At 40.0% G+C, this 21,898-nt stretch overlaps 1 protein-coding gene across 3 annotated transcripts in view; it reads left to right on the top strand.

The window, feature by feature from the left end:
• The window catches only part of tmem117 (transmembrane protein 117), a 247,047-nt gene extending 225,672 nt beyond the window's left edge, over positions 1-21,375 (top strand). For all 3 annotated transcript variants that reach the window (XM_078417298.1, XM_078417299.1, XM_078417300.1), the window contains exons 7-8: positions 15,488-15,617; positions 19,171-21,375. In XM_078417298.1, coding sequence (XP_078273424.1) covers positions 15,488-15,617; positions 19,171-19,865 — 825 coding nt within the window. In that variant the 3' untranslated portion in view covers positions 19,866-21,375. The remainder of the gene's footprint in view (positions 1-15,487; positions 15,618-19,170) is intronic.
• The last annotated feature ends 523 nt before the right edge of the window (positions 21,376-21,898 follow it).

The following is a 21,898-nucleotide window of genomic DNA, read 5'->3' as shown; positions in this document are numbered from 1 at the left end:
ATACCACCGCTATGTATATAACACTCCTGATGGCTAATTCCGGGAAAGGAGATGAGTCAGTTGACTACCTACTTAGTTTCTCTCACTTCGCACTGGAGAAGAGATAAATATTTGAAACAAAGGGAACCATTACATCTGGGCAGAGCACGAGAATGTCTTTGGCTACAATCTAATTTATATCTTAGAAATAGTTAATACTTTTGTAGTAGAAATGCTGATGCAGGTATATACCAAATGGCTAACTATGACCCATTATGGGCTCCAACCTTCTTTAGTATTCTAATGCAAGCCCTGCTTTGCTTTGGCGTTTTCTTACCTCCAGTTCTCTCCCCACCACTTTCAGTCTGAAGAAGGGTCCCGACCCGAAACGTCACCCATCCTTTTTTTCCAGAGATGCTGCCTGACCCGCTGAGTTACTCCAACATTTTCTGTGTATCATCTAATACTTTTGTAGATACACCTGCTTTCTAGAGCTTAATTCAGGTTCTCCAAGAATAAAACAAAAATATTTAATATATATATTAATGATTTGGAGGAAGGAAGTAACACTAGCAAGTTTGCAGATGACACAAAGCTGGGTGGCAGTGTGAACTGTGAAGAGAATGTTAGGAGGTTGCAGGTTGACCTGGACAGGTTGAGTAAGTGGGCAGATGCGTGGCAGATGCAGTATAATGTAGATAAATGTGAGGTTATCCACTTTGGCGGCAAAAACAAGGAGGCAGATTATTATCTCAATGGTGTCAGGTTAGGTAAGGGGGAAGTGCAGCGAGACCTGGGTGTCCTTGTACACCAGTCACTGAAGGTTGACGTGCAGGTACAGCAAGCAGTGAAGAAAGCTAATGGAATGTTGGCCTTCATAACGAGAGGATTTCAGTATAGTGTAAAGAGATTCTTCTGCAGTTGTATAGGGCTCTGGTAAGACCACATCTGGAGTATTGTGTACAGTTTTGGTCTCCTAATTTGAGGAAGGACATCCTTGTAATTGAAGCAGTGCAGTGTAGGTTCACGAGATTGATCCCTGGGATGGCGGGACTGTCATATGAGGAAAGATTGAGAAGACTAGGCTTGGATTCACTGGTGTTTAGAAGGATGAGAGGAGACCTTATAGAGACATATAAAATTATAAAAGGACTGGACAAGCTAGATGCAGGAAAAATGTTCCCAATGTTGGGGGAGTCCAGAACCGGGGCCACAGTCTTAGAATAAAGGGGAGGCTATTTAAAACTGAGGTCAGAAGGAACTTTTACACCCACAGAGTTGTGAATTCATGGAATTAATAGGCCCATAAACGCAATACAGAGATACTGTAGAATAATTTTTCAAAATTCAATAAATCATCTGTTTCAATAAACAATTTTTTTTAAATCCCCACACGTTCTTCAAGTGAATTTTTAAAAAGACATTGCATTTTACTTATCTTTCCATCTCTTTCATCTACTTTTTTTTCTCTTTTTGTTTTTAATTTTGTACGTGATCGCTTGGTATGGTCGTGCCAGCATTCTGGTTAAATTATAGGATTAGTATGCACATGGCTACACCATTGATCTAAAAAAAGTGAGTTCAAATCAACCAAAGGAGGTGGGAAAATTAAATTTACCTCAGGAAATAATTTTATAATAAAAGCTGGTAATCAATAATAATGACTGTAAAACTAGTGGGATTATTGCATAAAAAAACAATACAATTCACTGATACCCTTCAGGCAAGTGATTCTGTCAGTGGGACTTTGCCTGCATTTGCTCCAGATCCATTGATGTGATTGACTTTCACATGGCTCCTCTGGTTAAGGCATAATTTCTTCTGCGTCAGGAAGCAAACAGTTAGTGCAGTCTTTAATCTATGTCCCAGATGCCATACTGCCCTCATGTTTCCAGCTATAAATGGTGTTTAGTTTCTAACTGGAAGACGCAAGTAAAAGTCTAACTGAAGACCTATGATGTGCGATGTTCCACTCCAACAGTTCTGGGCTGTTATATATGTATGTACACAGATAGTTTTCAAGCTGATCTTGACCTGGATACCTATTTAAGGCAATCATCTGTTTTTGTATTATCAATACCAATATGACTTCACAATGTATGAAAATATGCCAAATGAGAAAAAATATATAGATCAAGTCTTTGGTGGAATTGATGATGGAACTGTCAGCATTTGCATTCATTGTCCAGTGAAACTGACAACTTCTAGATAGACACAAAATGCTGGAATAACTCAGTTGGTCAGGCAGCATCTCTGAAGGAAATGGATAGGTGACGTTTTGGGTCAGGACCCTTCTTCACACCTTCATAACTTGTGGACAAGTGTTGTTAAACATGAAAATGCAGAACTTGCTTTCAGTGATACCCCCTCTCTTTGACAAGGTGCATTGCTGAACAAAATACAGATTAAAACCTTCTTGAATGTACTGAATTGCAAACCTTTACTTCTTACATCCCATTCTCACTGCACAATCTCTTGAAAAGATTTGTCCCTCTCTTCCCCTCCTCCTTCCCAGATCTCCCTCTATCTTCCTGTCTCCACCTATATCCTTCCTTTGTCCCGCCCCCCTGACATCAGTCTGAAGAAGGGTCTCGACCCGAAACGTCACCCATTCCTTCTCTCCTGAGATGCTGCCTGACCTGCTGAGTTACTCCAGCATTTTGTGAATAAATACCTTGGGTTTATTTAGTGATGTGTAACAGGGTTCCCATAGATTTACCATGCCACAGTTATACCTGCAGGAAATTCTCTCACTAAAAATCAGCCTTAATGCACAGAAAACACTCCACTTGGATTAATTGTTTCAAATTTTTTTTAAATAGTTTTTTTAAATAGTTGAAAAATTAATTTGGTTTTAAACATTTCAGTTTCCACCTTAATCCCATTTCTATGTTTCAGTCTTTATACTTTGCCCTTGAAAATGTTTGAAAATTAGAGCTGTTATCTTCCTGGTTCACCATCCACAAATTCTTGCACGTGATTGTTCAGTCTGTCTGATGGTATCAGTGTAGCTGGTTGTCAGAAATCCTGCACGGCTGATGTAAGGAAGAAATTACTATTGGGAGAGGTGGAATTCACCTCCCTTCAAGATCATTAACAAGCAGCATCACTTCACCTTAAAATTTGGGCCAATGTATATATTTTATAAGAAAGCTATAAAAAAAAACATTTGACAGGCTGCTGATTAACAAAAGCGACCATCAATATGACTACCACTTCCACTAAGACATCTTGTTAAATTAATTCAGCATGGATCTCTGTCTGTTTTCCTTCATATGCTTCCGACATTTCCTCATTTACCAAATGGTCCATAAAATCAAATACATAAAGGTCAATTTTTCTAAATAGTGTTATACTTTTATTCAGGAATATAATGTACAAGCAAATGACAATATTCAGACTGTCAATTTTTTATGAGAGACCCTTATATTATTGAAACATATTATTCGGGACGGACTTGACAAGGCAGTTGCTTTGAGTGTGTTGCTCTTTGTGAGAGAATCAAGATCTCGGGGGCATTGTTTCAGCATAAGGGGTCATCCATTTAACACGAAAATGAGAAGGAAATTCTTCCCTCAGTGAATTATGACTGTTTGAAATTCACTACTCCTTTCATCTGTGGAGGTTAAGTAAGCAAATATATTCAAGGCTGAGGTGGACTGGTTTGGTCTAAAGGGGAATTGAGAGTTATGGGAATAGCAAGAAAGTGGAGCTCAGACCAAGATCGATTAGCCATGTTTTGTATAACAATAGAGCACATTTGAGAGTCTGTATAGATTACTCCTGCGCATTTTTCTTAAATTCTTATGTCTCATGACTGATAAGTACAGTAAAGAAATGTAACATACTGAAGGAAGAAGAGAAATACTCAGCAGGCCAGGCAGTATTTACGGAGAAACAGAAGTAATATTTCAAGTCAATCATCTTTCATGATTTTTGTTATGAAATGTTAACTGTTTCTCTTTCCATAGATGTTGCCTGACTTGCTGTTTATTCCAGAAATCCAACTGCTGCAGTTTTGTTTAGGCTTTTCACTGCAAATCCTGGGGATGACATTAAGAGACTTTGTGATTCTACTCTTAACTTTGATAATGACACGAAACAAAATATCTTCAGAAAGAGAAACCACATACTAACTGTTGAACTGTGAGTTTTGTTTTCAGTCGATCTTTGCACACACAGAACAACGTTGTTATGATATCAACGTATCAGTTTATACTGTACAAGTGAATTTGTTGTATTTGACTGTCCCAATGAAAAGACTGATTTCTCGACTCTAAAAATGAGATCAATATTCCCCACAGAACAAATAGTTAAATGAGAGAAAAATACAGAGTGATGAGTGGAAGGTGTTCACTGACTGCAAGCAGGTGCAGCTACTTAGTTTGATGGAAAGTTGTTTTATTGTTTCAGAAGTCATCTGGTCAACGAGCTGTCTTTGATTTCTAATGCCAAACTAAAATTAAATATTTACAAGTTTACATTTTCATTTTTATTGAGTAAATGGCACTGTTAGCAAGTGTGAACAATATAACTCAAGTTTATATTGGAGTATTAAGCAGCGTGAAATACTGCTTTGAGCAGCTGCAGGTTGGATCACAGTCGAGCAGACCCACTGCCTAGAACCATTGCCTGAAGCCCTCACATCAGGCATATGTCAGGACCGGGTATGGAAAGCTAATCTGGTTGACTCGCTGTCTCCTTGAGTTAAGCTGCCAGGTTGAACGAAGACAATCTCTAACTAAAGGCAAAATTTGCAGGCGAGGTTTTGCTAGCTGTGAAAGCTATAACTGATGTTAACAGTTCCTAGATATTCCTGACATATGAGAGACATGTAAAACACATTCAATTTAATGTAACTATTTTAAAAATAATTAAAATACACAAAAATTCACAAAACATAGAATATTTAAACTAAAGCAAAATAATAAAAAATAACTTGCAATCCCCTTTGCTTACAAGCCAGTGGCCCATAATTAATGAGATCTCACACCTATACGGGTCAGACAATGTGGAATCCAGTGTAATGATAAGCACAGTTCTATCAGTCAATCAGTAAATCCCCAGAAATCACATACACATATGTAGGGGACATATAGACAGTCAAATGGCTGTGTTGGCGGTTCAGATTGGAAACACTGTCAAAGTTCAGTAAGATCTGGCCCATTATTTTGAACCTACAATTAGCACAGATTTCTGGAAATGAGATGAATAAAGGAGTGGGTTATGTGTATTTTTGTTACTATCTATGGATGGTATCCCTACATAAGCTTAACAATTATTGGAAAGTCATTGTGGGCCATATCATTGTGCATAACTGGGAAGTCAAAGGATATCATACATACAAAGGTACAAAAAAGGACGGTCAGAGTGTGGCCGAAACAAATTATCATTATCATAGAAAATAAAAATAAAAATGCCAGGGATTTTGGAGTAGACTGTGCAATTGTAAGGAAACTGAATGTTTTTGCCCTGAGACAGACAGACAGAAAGAAGTGGAAACACCAGAGATGCAGATGCGGCAATCTGTTGCATAAAAATGAGAAAAGTTGGAGGAACCCATCGGGTCAAGCACCATCCGTAGTGAGAAATGGACAGTTGACGTTTGGGGTTGAAAAACGTAATCTAGACTGAAACTGTGGGGCAGATAGTAGTTAGTATAAAGAGGTGGGCGGGGCATAGGGAAAGAGGGAATAAGTGGAGCAAAAGAAGGGTCTCGACCTGAATCGCCACCCGTTCTTTCAATCCAGAGATACTGCCTGTCCTGCTGAGTTACTCCAGCTTTTTGTGTCCATCTTAAGCGATAAGTGGATATAGGTGAAGAGGGGTTGATTGGCAGAAGGGTGGGGATTGCAACTGTGTTGGGAGGTGATAAGTGGAGAACAAAGGTTGCAGATTCAACACCTCATTGGTCTTTGAGCTGTCCAGAGGTTCATAAAAGTGTTGTATATGTTTACAATTGTTTTTGAGACAGCCTTATGAGACAGCATGGTCATAGGGTGACAAAGCTTTTGTGCATTGCTGAGATAAATCAATCTCAATTCAGATGTACATTGGTATTTCTTTATTTTTGTAATAGGATTATTTCATAATTGGATGTGTTTCTATTAATGGCATATAATTCTCAAGGATTAAATGGTATTCTCCAGAGTACTGCCATGAATATTCCTGGAGAAAGAATTGTGGGGGCAGTAAATACAGAGCAGTCATTGAAACACAGTATCAATGGTTTGGAGATGTAGCTCGGGCTTTTGAATGCAGTGAATTATACAAAATCAGTTGAAACAACAAACTGTGTCTATTAAGGAATGGAAACAAAATTGCAGCAAATTGTAATATAAGCAGCACATTTTCCCAGAAAGCTGCAGAGAATAGCATATAATATTGATAGGTATGGAGGAGAATTATTGCAACTAGAGATTGGTAATAAGTGCAGTCTTGCTAGCAACATACACCATTCAAGAATGCCACCTCATAAATATAACAAATGCTACAATAGAATATACAATATCCTGCAACATTTAAGTCTTTTGTTTTAAATTCAATTAAAATTAATTTTTAATTATAATGTTTGTTGTAAAGCATACAACAGTAAGCAAAAAAAACTTGACAATAAAAAAGAATCCAAAATGCAGCACCTATGGTGATAAACCTTGCCAGGTTTCCCCCAGAAATGGCAAATGGCTTGCAGCTGGATGAAAGAAATACAGAATTATGCACATGATAGATTCAAACTCCCTCAAAAATGAATGAACACATTTTACAATGGCAGTTCCATTCAATCTAATTAACAAGTGCAACAACTGTAATTCAGTGATTGAGAAACTAACTGAGAATCAAAGGAACATCATGCAGAGTACTGAATTGCTTTCAAGGAATGAAATCCAAGGTGTCAGTTTTAATAAATCCAAGCGCACCATTAAAATGAGGATTAAGTAACTGGTACCTACAAAATAAATCAAATAGCTCAATTTCAAACCATAGAAGAAGGGAACAGCACAGTAGGCAAGGTTGCACTATCCTGGCAAGTAATAGCATCTAGTTTGCTGGGTCCTGGAAGTTAAAGCTTTATTTTGCCATAAATGTAAAAAATAAGGGCTTAATCTTTGTGAAATCTAACAGCAAAATGCACCCAGTTAACATTTACACCGAGGGTACATATGTGGTATTGACCTGTTTTTTGCAGCTGCCAGAAACTGAATTTATATGTGGCATAAGCATGTAATTGTACTATTGTATTATTCATTCTCAAGGAGAGGGTTTGATGACCAAGCACAAAGCAAATGCCCTGGAAGACAAAGGCAAACATTCCACTGGGTCATTCATGTGCACTATTAACATTATTCAATTTAAACTGGACTTTAGACTTTAGAGATACTACATGGAACAGGCCCTTGTCCCACCGAGTCCACACCAACCAGTGATCACCCCGTACACTAGCACTATCCTACACACGAGAGACAATTTATAATTTTACAGAAGCCAATTAACCTACAAACCCGCACGTCTTTAGAACGTGGGAGGAAACCGGAGCATCTCGAGGAAACCCACGCAGGCATGGGGAGAACGTGCAAACTCCTTACTGGAAGCACCCATAGGGAGGATTGAACCCGAGTCTCTGGTGCTGTGAGGCAGCAGCTCTACTATTGTGCTACCCCTTAGTTAGATTTCTTGTGGTGCAGTAAACAAAGTTTGCTTCTCTTTGGGGAAAATGTTTATTCTACAGAATAAATTAAAAAAATAGAAAATGCTGGAAATACTCTTATGTACACTATTTTATATTCTGGTCAGCAATCACATGTGCCTTGAGTAATTCCAGCTTTCTACCATCACAGATCCATATTCAACATAACAGGATTTGAAGGTGTTAAGTCCAGGTTCTTTTTAAAGTAGCCTCGCACAATAGGAAGTCAGATTCCAGGCGAATAATGTTCAAAACCAACATTATCTGATTCTTGTATTCAAAATATTTTTAAAAAGGCATCCTTCAATCCTAGCTTTATTGTTGCAAGATTTACTATTGCTTAACAGAAGTTGGCTGGCAATTTATTCTTTAGATGAAGTAATCCAAGAAAAGTCTGTTTCTGAATTACCTGATTTTTTCTGACATTGGCTCTTCAGTTTACTACATGTTCAAAAAATAAATCATGTACAGTGATAGTGCTGGGCAATCTGAGGATTTTGATTATAGTCTGAAGTATTGCTATATTTTGTCTTGTCGCCATCATTCTGCAGAATTTTATTGTTTGCACAGTCCTGTAGCTGGTGGAAATTTAAGCTCTGTCTCACTAGATTAAGCCTTAAAATTCTGCGATCCTGTGTCCACAGACTCTGTGCATTACTCAACTACTTTCTGGAAATTTTTATTCTAGGCTAAGTTAGCGGAAGCTGCCTGTAAATTGGAGCTGGGACAAGAAAGCAGAGGGGGAGATTATTACTTATGATAACTGTCCCAAATTGCCGATCTCAAATATCTGCTTTTACCTCCCAAAGCAGATTTTATATGGGATCAGAGGATTGATGTTAGAGGATTCTCTTTCTGACCGTTTTTTCTCTTTCCTATGTTGCCTTTTCCTACAGCAGGATTGTTAAGACATCATGCAATAATATCTGTCAAAATGTAGTCTTTAATGAGACTGATAACGTAGATTAAATATTCATTTTGCTGAACTATTATGAAATACTTGCCTCATCCTGAGTACTGTTTGGTTCCAGTCCCCAAATTATATGAATATATAAACGCATTACAGAGGGTCTTGAAAAGATTTATAATTATGCTCCTTAGGATGAAGGACTGGACTTGTAGGCGGGGACTGTTTTCTTTAGGAAGAGATAGTTGATGGGAGATTTAATACAAATTTTAAAAAAGGTGAGGGAGCAGGGAGAGTAGATGGTGGAGGGAGACTATTTCTTTAGGCGGAAGGGTCAAGGCATAAAACAAAAGGAAAAGTAATTAAGTGTGACATAAGAGGAAAGCTTTTTATACAACGTGTGGTTTAATGTAATGTCTGCTGACATTGGCGGCAGATTCCACTATGCCTTTCAAGGGGGGAAATTGATATTTATGTAGGGAAATTTGCGTAAACATTGATAAATTTGTGAAGGAAAAGGTTAGAGAGCAAGTGGCAGCAGATGGAGCTAGACAGTTTCTTTAGTAGAGAACCATGATGAGCCAAATGGCCTTCTCTGCTATACCCATTGTATGATTCAATGATAATATGAAATGATGCATTTTAGCAGAATACTTAAAAATAAAATACAGAAAAGTTCTGAGCTAGGGAACACTTTAGAAAAACGTTCAACCCGCAAAGTGCACTCTCCCATAAAATTCATACTAAATGTAAAAACTGAAGATAATTTTTATGATGCATATTTACATTGGAAAGTAATATCAATTCATTCATCTCAATAGACCTGATATGATCATTAAATTTCTTCTGCTTCTGCTTTATATGAAGAAGGGAATATTCATGTTGTAAATCGAGCCTTGGGGAATGCCCATCCACATGGTTAAAACAAAATTAAAGGCCAGAATGATTTATAGCCAGTAATTTTAGCATAGTTGGTCACTAAGAAAAAGCACACCCCATTGAAACAAAGCATATTTATTTAAATAATAAAAGTAGCTTGTAAGTACATCGAGGTCTTATCAGAATGGCACAGGTGGCATGGTGGCACAGCGGTAGAGTTGCTGCCATACAGCGCCAGAAATCCGGGTTCGATCCTGACTACAGGTGCTGTCTGTACGGAGTTTGTACGTTCTCCCCATGAACTGTGTGGGTTTTCTCCAGGTGCTCTGGTTTCCTCACACATTCCAAAGATGTACAGGTTTGTAGGTTAACTGGCTTTGATAAAAATTGTAATTTGTCCCTAGTGTGCAGGATAGTACTAGTGTACGGGATCGCTGGTCGATGTGGACTCAGTGGGTCGAAGGGCAAGTTTCCGCACTGTTTCTCTAAACTAAACTAAACTAAGAACACTAATTTCTGAAGGGCATGCTCATCATGCTCTCAGGGGAAGTGGGATACACTAAATGTAATTTCTGGACTTCCACGTGTTATAGCAAGATTAGCCTGCTGAAATGCTGGTCAGGTATTTCTTTTATGGTCCTGTTTATACTAATGATCTTACTTTACCTCCACTCTTCCCATGTTGATCTGAAGAAAAGTAAGATCATAGGGATTAAAAAATCCATTTCAACACAGAAGGTTCTGTCAGAAATTTCTCTGAGAGAGGTCGATTAACAGAGGTTCCATTGGCCTTTATCAAATTATAATGGCAGATGATATGGAGGGGGAAAAAAATCAAACGATACTGCAGAAAGCAACTGCAGAGACTGCACACTCAGGCAATACAGTAGGAATTGCTGGGGAAATGAAGGAATCCTGAACAGTTCCCAGATTGCTAATTAGTAAAATCAAGCGTGTTTGCATTGGTCATAAATCTATTGGTCAGACTGCTGTTCAGTAAAAAAAAGCATGTTTGCATTGGTCATGGGGAGAAAAGATGAGGAACGAGGGTAAACTAGCCAATAATATAAAGGAGGATAGTAAAAGCTTTTTTAGGTATGTGAAGAGGAAAAAAATAGTCAAGGCAAATGTGGGTCCCTTGAAGACAGTAGCAGGGGAATTTATTATGGGGAACAAGGAAATGGCAGACGAGTTGAACCGGTACTTTGGATCTGTCTTCACTAAGGAGGATACAAACAATCTCCCAGATGTTCTAGTGGCCAGAGATCCTAGGGTGACAGAGGAACTGGAGGAAATCCACATTAGGCAGGAAAAAGTTTTGGGTAGACTGATGGGACTCAAGGCTGATAAATCCCCAGGGCCTGATGGTCTGCATCCCAGGGTGCGTAAGGAGGTGGCTCTAGAAATTGTGGACGCATTAGTGATTATTTTCCAATGTTCTATAGATTCCGGGTCAGTTCCTGTGGATTGGAGGGTAGCTAATGTTATCCCACTTTTCAAGAAAGGAGGGAGAGAGAAAACGGGAAATTATAGACCAGTTAGTCTGACATCAGTAGTGGGGAAGATGCTGGAGTCAATTATAAAAGACGAAATTGCGGAGCATTTGGATCGCAGTAACAGGATCGTTCCGAGTCAGCATGGGTTTACGAAGGGGAAATCGTGCTTGACTAATCTACTGGAATTTTTTGAGGATGTAACTAGGAAAATTGACAGGGGAGAGCCGGTGGATGTGGTGTACCTCGACTTTCAGAAAGCCTCCGACAAGGTCCCACATAGGAGATTGGTGGGCAAAATTAGAGCACATGGTATTGGAGGTAGGGTACTGACATGGATAGAAAGTTGGTTGACAGACAGAAAGCAAAGAGTGGGGATAAATGGGTCCCTTTCAGAATGGCAGGCAGTGACTAGTGGGGTACCGCAAGGCTCGGTGTTGGGACCGCAGCTATTTACAATATACATCAATGACTTGGATGAAAGGATTAAAAGTACCATTAGCAAATTTGCCGATGATACAAAGCTAGGTGGCAGTGTGAACTGTGAGGAAGATGCTATGAGGTTGCAGGGTGACTTGGACAGGTTGTGTGAGTGGGCGGATGCATGGCAGATGCAGTTTAATGTAGATAAGTGTGAGGTTGTCCACTTTGGTGGTAAGAATAGGAAGGCAGATTATTATCTGAATGGTGTCAAGTTAGGGAAAGGGGACGTACAACGTGATCTGGGTGTCTTAGTGCATCAGTCACTGAAAGGAAGCATGCAGGTACAGCAGGCGGTGAAGAAAGCCAATGGAATGTTGGCCTTCATAACAAGAGGAGTTGAGTTTAGGAGCAAAGAGGTCCTTCTGCAGTTGTACAGGGCCCTAGTGAGACCGCACCTGGAGTACTGTGTGCAGTTTTGGTCTCCAAATTTGAGGAAGGATATTCTTGCTATTGAGCGCGTGCAGCGTAGCTTTACTAGGTTAATTCCCGGAATGGCGGGACTGTCATATGTTGAAAGACTGGAGCGACTAGGCTTGTATACACTGGAATTTAGAAGGATGAGAGGGGATCTTATCGAAACGTATAAAACTATTAAGGGGTTGGACACGTTAGAGGCAGGAAACATGTTCCCAATGTTGGGGGAGTCCAGAACCAGGGGCCACAGTTTAAGAATAAGGGGTAGGCCATTTAGAACAGAGATGAGGAAAAACTTTTTTAGTCAGAGAGTTGCGAATCTGTGGAATTCTTTGCCTCAGAGGGCAGTGGAGGCCAATTCTCTGAATACATTCAAGAGAGAGCTAGATAGAGCTCTTAAGGATAGCGGAGTCAGGGGGTATGGGGAGAAGGCAGGAACGGGGTACTGATTGAGAATGATCAGCCATGATCACATTGAATGGCGGTGCTGGCTCGAAGGGCTGAATGGCCTTCTCCTGCACCTATTTTCTATTGTCTATTGATAGTAACCTGTAGTAAGCCTCAATTTTGAATTCTTAGATTTATCCTTCAGTTTCAGCTTCAGTGCAAGCAATATTATTATTTCTCGAATATATTGCTCGGTAGCTTTGATACATCAAGGTAGGTTTCAGGTCAGATTGCCAGGTTTAATAATTTGGTTGGTGTACATTAATGTAACGTGAAGTAGAGAGCATTTCTCGTTGTGTCCATTTTCCTGATTCTGTCTGTATTCTTTACCAAATGGTTTAAGAATAGTTTTGGGGCTCCTTTTCCTAAGCTGACATGTAGGTAATTTGTCTGCAAGGCACTGCTTCTCTCTCTGTTATAGAGGTATTTGCCACTGGACATTGCCGTCATTTGGAATTTTGGAACAGTTTTATAATTGCCTCTGCCCCTTGTGGAGCTGGAGAGATTAATTCACATGCCATATCTAATTGTAACTACATAATGTAGTTACGATGGAAGAATTAGGAAGAAGGCAGCAGGAAGTCAGATTGTTGGGCTGAGTTCTCACAAATCCAATATGCTTGTAATTGTGTAAAGAAATGGACCCGGGCCTTCAGTTAAATAAAACATTTGGTGGGATCATTAAATTCAATATACCCGACAATTCAATGAAGGACTAATCCGTGTCTGTTGGCTCTTCTGCCAAAAACAAACCAACGCCATGGTGCCTGATAGTTGACAACATTGTAGCAGGCAGCCAGCACTGCTATGTGGCTGCACTTATCAAAAAGGAGCACAAAACTATAACCCAATTTACTCTTCCTAAAACCAGTTTGCGCTATGTAAGTGGGAAGGTGCAATGCAGTTATAGTAGTTGGCAGATTTCAATGATGACAAGTTTACTAAAGCTACAGATGCCTCACACTGTTTCCTGCAGAGTTTGAGGACGATAATTAATCCCCAGATGCGACAATGGGTTCCAGCAGATTGCTTATCTGCTCATCTTTTAACAACCTGTCCCTCCCTGCATGTTCTCTTCTCATTCTCCCAGTGCTGCTGCATGTCAAGCACAATGCATGTTGGAGAATCCTCGTCAAGTCAGGTCAAGTTGAGCCAGGTTTATTGTCCTATGCATGTACGGTGTGATGCAGTACAGTGAAAAATCTTGCTTACAACAGTATCATGGACACATAGGCTCAGATCCAAGTCAAGAAACAAGAGGTTTGTGCTGAAGTTTTGAAGTCGGTCTTTCCATGCCTGCCACCACACATTAGATTTTGTTCGCTCTAGAATATCAACTCTAGAATCTATCAACATCCAGCAGAAATAGATCAGTAACTAACACGCAAGCATTGATGTTTGCTTTAAATAATACTGGAGGCAAGGTCGAGGATGAGGGTCCAAACTAAGAACGATCCAACATACAAGACCTCAACGGCGGACCAGGTGGACAAAGTTATCTTGAACTCAATGGCTGTGAAGGCAGATGAAGGCTGCAACAAATCTATCAGCTTGGTTCCCTTCCCATTGGAATTAGTTGATTGATTTGTGAAGGACTGTGTGCTTCTTGGAGTGTGACATCAAGTACACGTTAAACAAACACATACACAGGCGTTTTGTTCTGACATTGGAACATAGACCATCATCCTCAACCTCGAGGGATAGCCACGACGACGACTGGAGGCGACCACGATGAGACCGTGATCAATGTGAATTAATTTCCATATTGCTGGTTCATCCTCTTAATTAAGGCTGACATTGTTGGTGCAATTTATTATTCCCTTCAATGTGCCGACTGCCTGAGAAAAAAACTGTTTGAAGATTCAAAACCTCAGCCCGAGCACCAAGCTCAAGATGTACCAAGTAACAGTAATCCCTGCCCACCTGTATGTTTTGCAGACATGGACAATCTGTAACAGCCTACCTCAAAATGTTAGAGTAGTATTATCAATGCTGCCTGTACAGAATCTTCCAAATGCACTGCAGGGAAGAAAAATCAATGAGAGTGTCTTCGCTTGGAACAGCATCCCCAACACTGAGACTGCTGATCATGCTCAACCAGCTCCAGTGGCTGGATTGCGTTATTTGCTTGCCTGATATCATTACTCATAATGGAAAGACTCCTCATGGAGTCCCATGCATTGAACAATTTCCAGTGGGCCACCCTCGAAGCATTCCTGAAAAATGGACCATGCTCATCAATTTATGGGAATATTAACCCAAGGTTATTCCAATCGCAAAGGAGGACCTGGGGAGGTATCAAACATTTCTTGTTTCTTTGACAGGACGATATGGAGAGCCAGTGGAATAAGTGGAAGTAGAGTATAGTGATCAAAAGAACCCAACCACTCGCGTCATGGAGCTCAACTTGTCTAACCTATGCTGGAATATGCAGATCCTACGTAGTACTTTATATCACCTCAGAATCCATGTACCTAAAAATGGAAACAGGTCTTCTTCGCCCATTTGGCACTGCTTAGAGAGAGAAGAAGAGGAGCATCTTTCCTGCATGTGTTCAGCAAAACATGATTGATGGCAGCATCAACTGGAATATGAAACTGCATAATAGTAGTATAGGTATCAACTCAGCTCTGCACATTGCCTGACTCCTCTGAGCCCTTCCAGTTCTGTTTTAACGTATACACAGATATGCCCATGCATTTTAGGGCCCATTTTGAAACTGTATTGGCACCCAACATCTGCTACAGATGAGAATTTTGCATGTTGGTTAGGACGATTCTGACTAATTGAGACAAATGAAAAAAAGATTACATTGCTGTGTGTTGATTCATAGTTTTGAGTGATGATAAAAGTATGTGTTAATTCATTTTATGATTTTGAAATATTTCAGTATAATTATTTTTTTTAAAATACTGACACTTTGGACTAAGACAATATTTTGTCTTGCTATAAAAAGTATGTACAGTATAGAGTTTTTGGTGCAGTAAATTATTTATTTTTTAAAAACAATTAACCAGAAGGAATATAAGGAGTAATCAAAAGTGAGGTGTCACAAGGGATAGGCATCTCATATTTTAATATGTTCAATAGAAGCACAATATGAAACAAGGATTTCAGGGCATCTCAATAGTTTTCTCATTTATCACATCCACTAAATTATTCAGTAGTTTGGTGACAATTATTTGTGTTTTATTTTCCTAGGATTGGGAGTTTCCACAGTTTATGGGAAATTTGGAAATCAATCTTCCTGGTCTTCCCACCTCACATATTCAATTAAGACTTCCTCACTTCAAGAAGTTATTCAAGAAGGAACATACCATTTGTATCACAGGTACGAACGCTATGTAGAAAATAGTGGAGGTAGGATTTGTAATAGAAATGCTTAAACTTAGTACTGAATTATGTCCAATTGATTATTAGCCTGTTGACTGGAGAATATAACAGCCCTTACTTACTGTTTGATGTAATAATTGATTCTATGAGACACAAAAGTGGGTGGAGTTGTAGATAGCAAGGAAGGCTGTCAAATGATGCAGCAGGATATAGATCGGTTGGAAATTTGGACAGATAAATGGCAGATGATGTTTTCATATCATATCATATCATATATATACAGCCGGAAACAGGCCTTTTCGGCCCTCCAAGTCCGTGCCGCCCAGTGATACCCGTACATTAACACTATCCTACACCCACTAGGGACAATTTTTACATTTACCCAGCCAATTAACCTACGTACCTGTACGTCTTTGGAGTGTGGGAGGAAACCGAAGATCTCGGAGAAAACCCACGCAGGTCACGGGGAGAACGTACAAACTCCTTACAGTGCAGCACCCGTAGTCAGGATCGAACCGGAGTCTCCGGCGCTGCATTCGCTGTAAAGCAGCAACTCTACCGCTGCGCTACCGTGCCGTTTTATTTGGATAAGTGTGAGGTGTGTAATTGGGAGGTCAAATATAGTGAGAGCTTCAGTCCATCTTGTCCATGTTAATCTAGTTGCCTTCCAGAGCTAGTCCTATTTGCCTGCAGTTGGAGTGTATCCCTCTAAATCTTTCCTATCCATGAACCTGTCCGAATGTCTTTTAAACATTGGAATTGAACCCGCATCTATCTCTTTATTTGGTAGCTCGCTCCATACACTCACAACCCTCTATATATCAGCCCTCAGGTCCCTTTTAAATCTTGCAACTTTCACCTTACAACCTATGCCCTTTACTTCCCTCTCCTGGTGTAAATACTGTGGCTATTCACCTCATCAGTGCCCATTGTGATTTTATATATGCTTATCAGGTCACCCTGTAGCCTCCTATGCTCCAGGCAAAAAACAATCCTACACTGTCTTGCTCCTCCTTATAACTCAAACCCTCCATTCCCAGTAACAACCTCAAAATCTTCTTTGCAGCCTTTCCAATTTAACGAGGTCCTGCGGTGCAATTATAATGCAAGAGGAAAATATACAGTAAATGACAGGACCCTAAGGAATATTGACTCAGATGGCTTCCTGAAAGTGGCAACACAAGTGGAGAGCATGGTTAAGAAGACCTTGGCATGCTTGCTTACATTAGTTGGGGCACTGACTGTATGATTTGGGAAGCCATGTTGTAGCTATTTAAAACTTTAGTTAGTGTAAATTTGGAGTAATGTGTGCAGTTCTGGTCGCAACATGGTAGGAAGGGTGTGGAGCCTTTGGAGGGATGCAAAACAGGTTCACCAGGATGTTGATGTGCATGAGCAATAGGGAGAGTTTGGACCAACTTGGATTGTTGGCTCTGGATGGTTGAAGACTGAGGGATGACTTGATAGAAGTTTATTGAATTATCAGAGGCACAGATAGCATCGATGGCCAGAGTCTTTTTGCCAGTCAAGTACTGGAGGGCATGGATTTAAGGTGAGAGGGGGGAGTTTAACAGAGATGTATGGTGCAAGGTTTCACCCTGGGAGTGGTTCGTATTCAGACAACATGTTGCCATGGGAGGTGATGGAAACAGACATGATAGCGACATTCAAGAGGCAATTAGACAGACAAATCAACAGGCAGAGAATTGAGGGATACTGACCATGTGCAGGTAGTTGGGATTAGTTTAGTTTGGTTTCATGATTGCCACAGACATGGTGGTCTGAACGGCTTGTTCCCATGCTGAGCATGTGCTATGATTAGAATAAGAAAATAACTGCAGCTGCTGGTACAAATCGAAGGTATTTATTCACAAAGTGCTGGAGTAACTCAGCAGGTCGGGCATCATCTCGGGAGAGAAGGAATGGGTGACGTTTCGGGTCGAGACCCTTCTTCAGACTGATGTCAGGGGGGACGGGACAAATGAAGGATATAGGTGGAGGCAGGAAGATAGAGGGAGATCTGGGAAGGAGGAGGGGAAGAGAGGGACAGAGGAACTATCTAAAGTTGGAGAAGTCGATGTTCATACCAAGGGGCTGCAAACTGCCCAGGCGAAAGATAATAATAATAATAATAAGCATTTATTTTATATAGCGCCTTATCGGGTGCTCAAAGCGCTTTACAAAAACAATCAACATAAAAACAAACAGACAAACTATCCTAACGGAAAAGCGGCGAATAAACAACGCCAGCGTCCTCTCACGTCAGGGTCCGGCAGTAGACAACAAAAAGCACAGGACACACAGGAAATATGAGGTGCTGTTCCTCCAATTTTGCTATGATTAGAATACTGATTAAAAAGTTGCTGAATAGTTCAAGTTGCTTTCATTTTGTTTTTCATCTTGTGGAAACAAATGTATTTGGTAAATTGTAATTGTTGAATTCTGTCCAAAGATAGGGACAGGAACAGCTTCTAGTGCTAAATGAGTGCCAACATATTAGTCACTCTGTATTAGTTTATTAAGTTATGGGTTTGAATTGATTTTTAAAGACACCATTGATATTGGGAGACTTGAATTAGCAACACCAGAATTCAAACAGCTTCCAAAACCTAATGGTCAGTTCTTTGTTCCAGCATTTAGTTCCTGAGACCCTTACGCGAAATGTGGTGATGCAGCTCGCACCATTCCATTATAAAGGTTTTGCTATGGCCATGACTAGCCAGTCTGAGTGCGTTGGGAACTTCAGGGCAGGAGAAAAGGCATGCCCATTCCTAGACTCTACAGGACCTTTTCAAGCAGCTGCAGCAGATTTCTATCGTACTTCCTAATGTGTTGCTCACTGTTGCAACAGGGAGATCACACAGGCACTGCACTCATTCATAGATTGTTTCATCTTCTTGGCTGAGGAGCATGTGGCACTGGGATTTACTAGCATGGCTTCCCATGAGCGCAGGTTGGTAATGATTGCTACAGAAGCAGAAGACTCCTTCATCCTGAGGGAGTTTGCATTCCTGCACATTTTGGGCAGTTGGCACAGTACAGTGGTTTGGATCCTGCAGAACAAAGCCTATCCCCTACTTCCCTGGCTCCATAAATCTTGAGCTCTGCAATCACACTATCTGAGCAAATTCTCTGGTTTTTAAGTCATGACTGCTTTTAAGACCTAGCTGTATGCAAAATAGTTGATGTATTCCTTGCCAGTGACAGCAATCCAAGAACATATGATTTAGTTCAAAGCAACAGAAAAGCTGACAAATGCACAAAAGTCTGTGTACACTGGCAATCTGAAGTAAGACTTTTAATACTCAGATAGCCGAGCAGCATTTATGGATAGAAAAATTGAGTTTCATACTATTTTCAATAAAGATTTATGTTTTAGTGGAATTGTGCATGCATATGTTAATTTCATTAGAGACAATCGATATTTTGCACATAAAAATTCCCTTATTGATGCAAAAATGGACATAGTTTTTTGTTGTCAGTTTGAAGAAAAATCTCTAAGCAGAGTTTTCTAAGGGAATCTTACAGTTATTTATCACATTTGTTTGCAGGTAAATGGTTTAACTATGGCATCATCTTTCTTGTGTTGATTTTGGACCTGAATATGTGGAAGAACCAAATATTTTACCAGCCTGCGGAATATGGTCAGTATGTGGGACCTGGTCAAAAAATTTACACGGTGGAAGATATGGAGACATTAAAGGATTTAAACAAAACCACTCTAAATTGGGAATGGAGGTCAACTAATATTAACCCACTGACTAACAGGACCTATGTTCATGGTGACATGTTTTTGCACAGCAGGTATACAGGTGTCAAAATTGGAGTCAAGTGTCTTGCTTTTGTCCCAAGCATCTTGGCATTTATCCTCTTTGGTTTTTTTATCTGGTTTTTTGGGAGATTCCAGAAAAGTGAATTAATTAACGACAAACAGGATAATTTGTATGTAAAGATCAAAAGGAAATCACCATCTGAATTTAGCAAAGATTTAAATGAACCCACAGAAGACACACTAAAGACTGTGACTACAAATAATGAATCACTGGTGTCCACAGGGACAGAGGTTGCCACAGCTATTGTACACAGCACCACTCCTGCTTCACCTACTGAAGGCCAGGACACTTTCCTCAAGGATTCACAGAGCATCAGTACGGTCGACACAAAACCGCCTTTTGAACCTCTGCCCCCTCCTATTTTGCCTGACCGACTGTCAGTAGCTGACCAAAATGGTGAGACAAAGACTTAAATCAAGCACAAGCCTTAAGTAGGATTTTACTTTTTTCATTTTTACACATTTATAGATCTTTGTACATTTTGGGTTAGAGTGTCACTTTGACTTACAAAATACTGACCTAGGTTTTAAAATAAAACAGAGTAACTAATAATGTAGGTGGTGGTTCTGCAATGGAACAAAGTCACTTTTATTTTTTAAGAAAAGCATAATGTTGTGCCTATACCTAGACATTCCTATGTAGCTTGCCTTTCGACATAACACAAAGGTTTGTCTCAATGCTGTATTAAATTGTACTGTAATATTGTATTAATCTCTATTGAGGTTAAAATGATAAAACTGTACATCGTGCCTTGAGAAAATTCATTTTGTATTCTATTGTCTCAAGGAAGTTTTTAAAAAAATGGTAGATTTTCACCTTCACAAAATATAAAATGTTAGCAGTTCTTGAATATCTAAAGCGATTGCTTCTGAGACCATTGGGCTTTTCCTTGTGCTTTGCTGCATTCTTCTGAGGCAGAAAATATTGCTGGGAGTGTTAATTATGATCATTGCTTAATTGGTAATCGTGTGGATAGTATTGACGGCTGAACCACACGTGAACAAAGATTTGTTGATTAACCTCTTAATTTTGCTGAACAGGCAGTCTGCCACAGAATGCAATGATGGTGGTGGAAAGTGACACAGCTGCCCTGTGTGGACAACAGTAAATGAGGAGAATATATATTAAGAATTGCATTGCACCTCTGAATACTGCAGCATAACAACTGTCTGTATTGATATATATATATGTATTGACACTAGAATAAACAGAGAAATCTTTTCATCTTGTGTTCCTTTCCTATTTGAAGCTTTACTGGGATGAACTTTGATAATAATCCCCAACCGGGTGGTGCCAGCAATGGCTGCCCTGCCAACAGTCTGTGTCCTTGTGCTTTCTTTGTGTTTTAATAGTGTGTGTTAAATGTATGTTTTTAGTGTTCTTTAGCTTGTTTTATGTGGGGGGTGGGAAACCTTTTTCTAATCTCTTACCTCGACGGAGATGCAATTTATTCCCGTATCGTATCTCCATCCACACTGCGGCCTAACATCGAGGAGTTGGCGGCTTTTGCTGGAGACCGACTTTTGAGAGCTCCACCACGGGTGCCTGCGGGACTTTACATTGCGGAGCCCACGATCCCTTTGCCAGGGATCGACCTCGGAGCGCCAGCCGTGGGTGCTTGCGGATTTAACATCACGGAGCTCGGGAACTCCAAGCCGCAGGAACTTCGACCGCCCCGACGCAGAGGCTTCAATCGCCCCGACGCGGGAGCTTCGACCACCCCAATGTGGGAGCTTTGATCGTCGGCTGTGGGAGCTTTAATCGCCCTGATGGATAGTTCAACTGCCCCGACCAAGGGAGAATAAAAAGGAAGAAGGTTGGACTTTTTTGCCTTCCATCACAGTGACGGATGTGGGGAATCCACTGTAGTGGATGTTTATGTTAACTTTTATGTAGTTGTGTATCGTGTTGCTTATTTTTCGTATGGCTGTATGGTAATTCCAATATCATTGTACCTTAATTGGTACATGTGACATTAAAAGACCTTTGAAACCTTTGAGCTTGAATGATAATTAATTTGTTTGGTTCCAGCACTGAGTGGAATTCAGCTGCTCATAGCCACTAAATAGATAATTTCTTGTGATTGGATAGTTCGTTACTTTAAAATATTTTGCTCACATACTTATCTTTAATCCTGGATTCATAGAGAGATCTTACAAATTTTCCATATGAGTAGTCAGTCTGAGTGACATTAAAAATTCAGTTGTATTTAGATATTTAATTTTAAATACAGTAAACTCTCGTTATAATGGACTATAAGTAGGGGAACTGTATCCGTTATTGCCGATTGTCTGCTATAACAGAGTAAGGGTTTATCATGTGTGGGAAAGAACTGCAGATGCTGGTTTAAATTGAAGATAGATACAAAATGCTGGAGTAGGTCAGTGGGACAGGAGGCATCTCTGGAGAGACGAAATGGGTGAAGTTTCGGGTCGAGACCCTTCTT

The sequence above is a fragment of the Rhinoraja longicauda genome, chromosome 20 (genome assembly GCF_053455715.1).
Source record: "Rhinoraja longicauda isolate Sanriku21f chromosome 20, sRhiLon1.1, whole genome shotgun sequence".
Lineage (NCBI taxonomy): Eukaryota > Metazoa > Chordata > Chondrichthyes > Rajiformes > Arhynchobatidae > Rhinoraja > Rhinoraja longicauda.
This window is presented reverse-complemented; position numbering and strand designations above follow the sequence as displayed.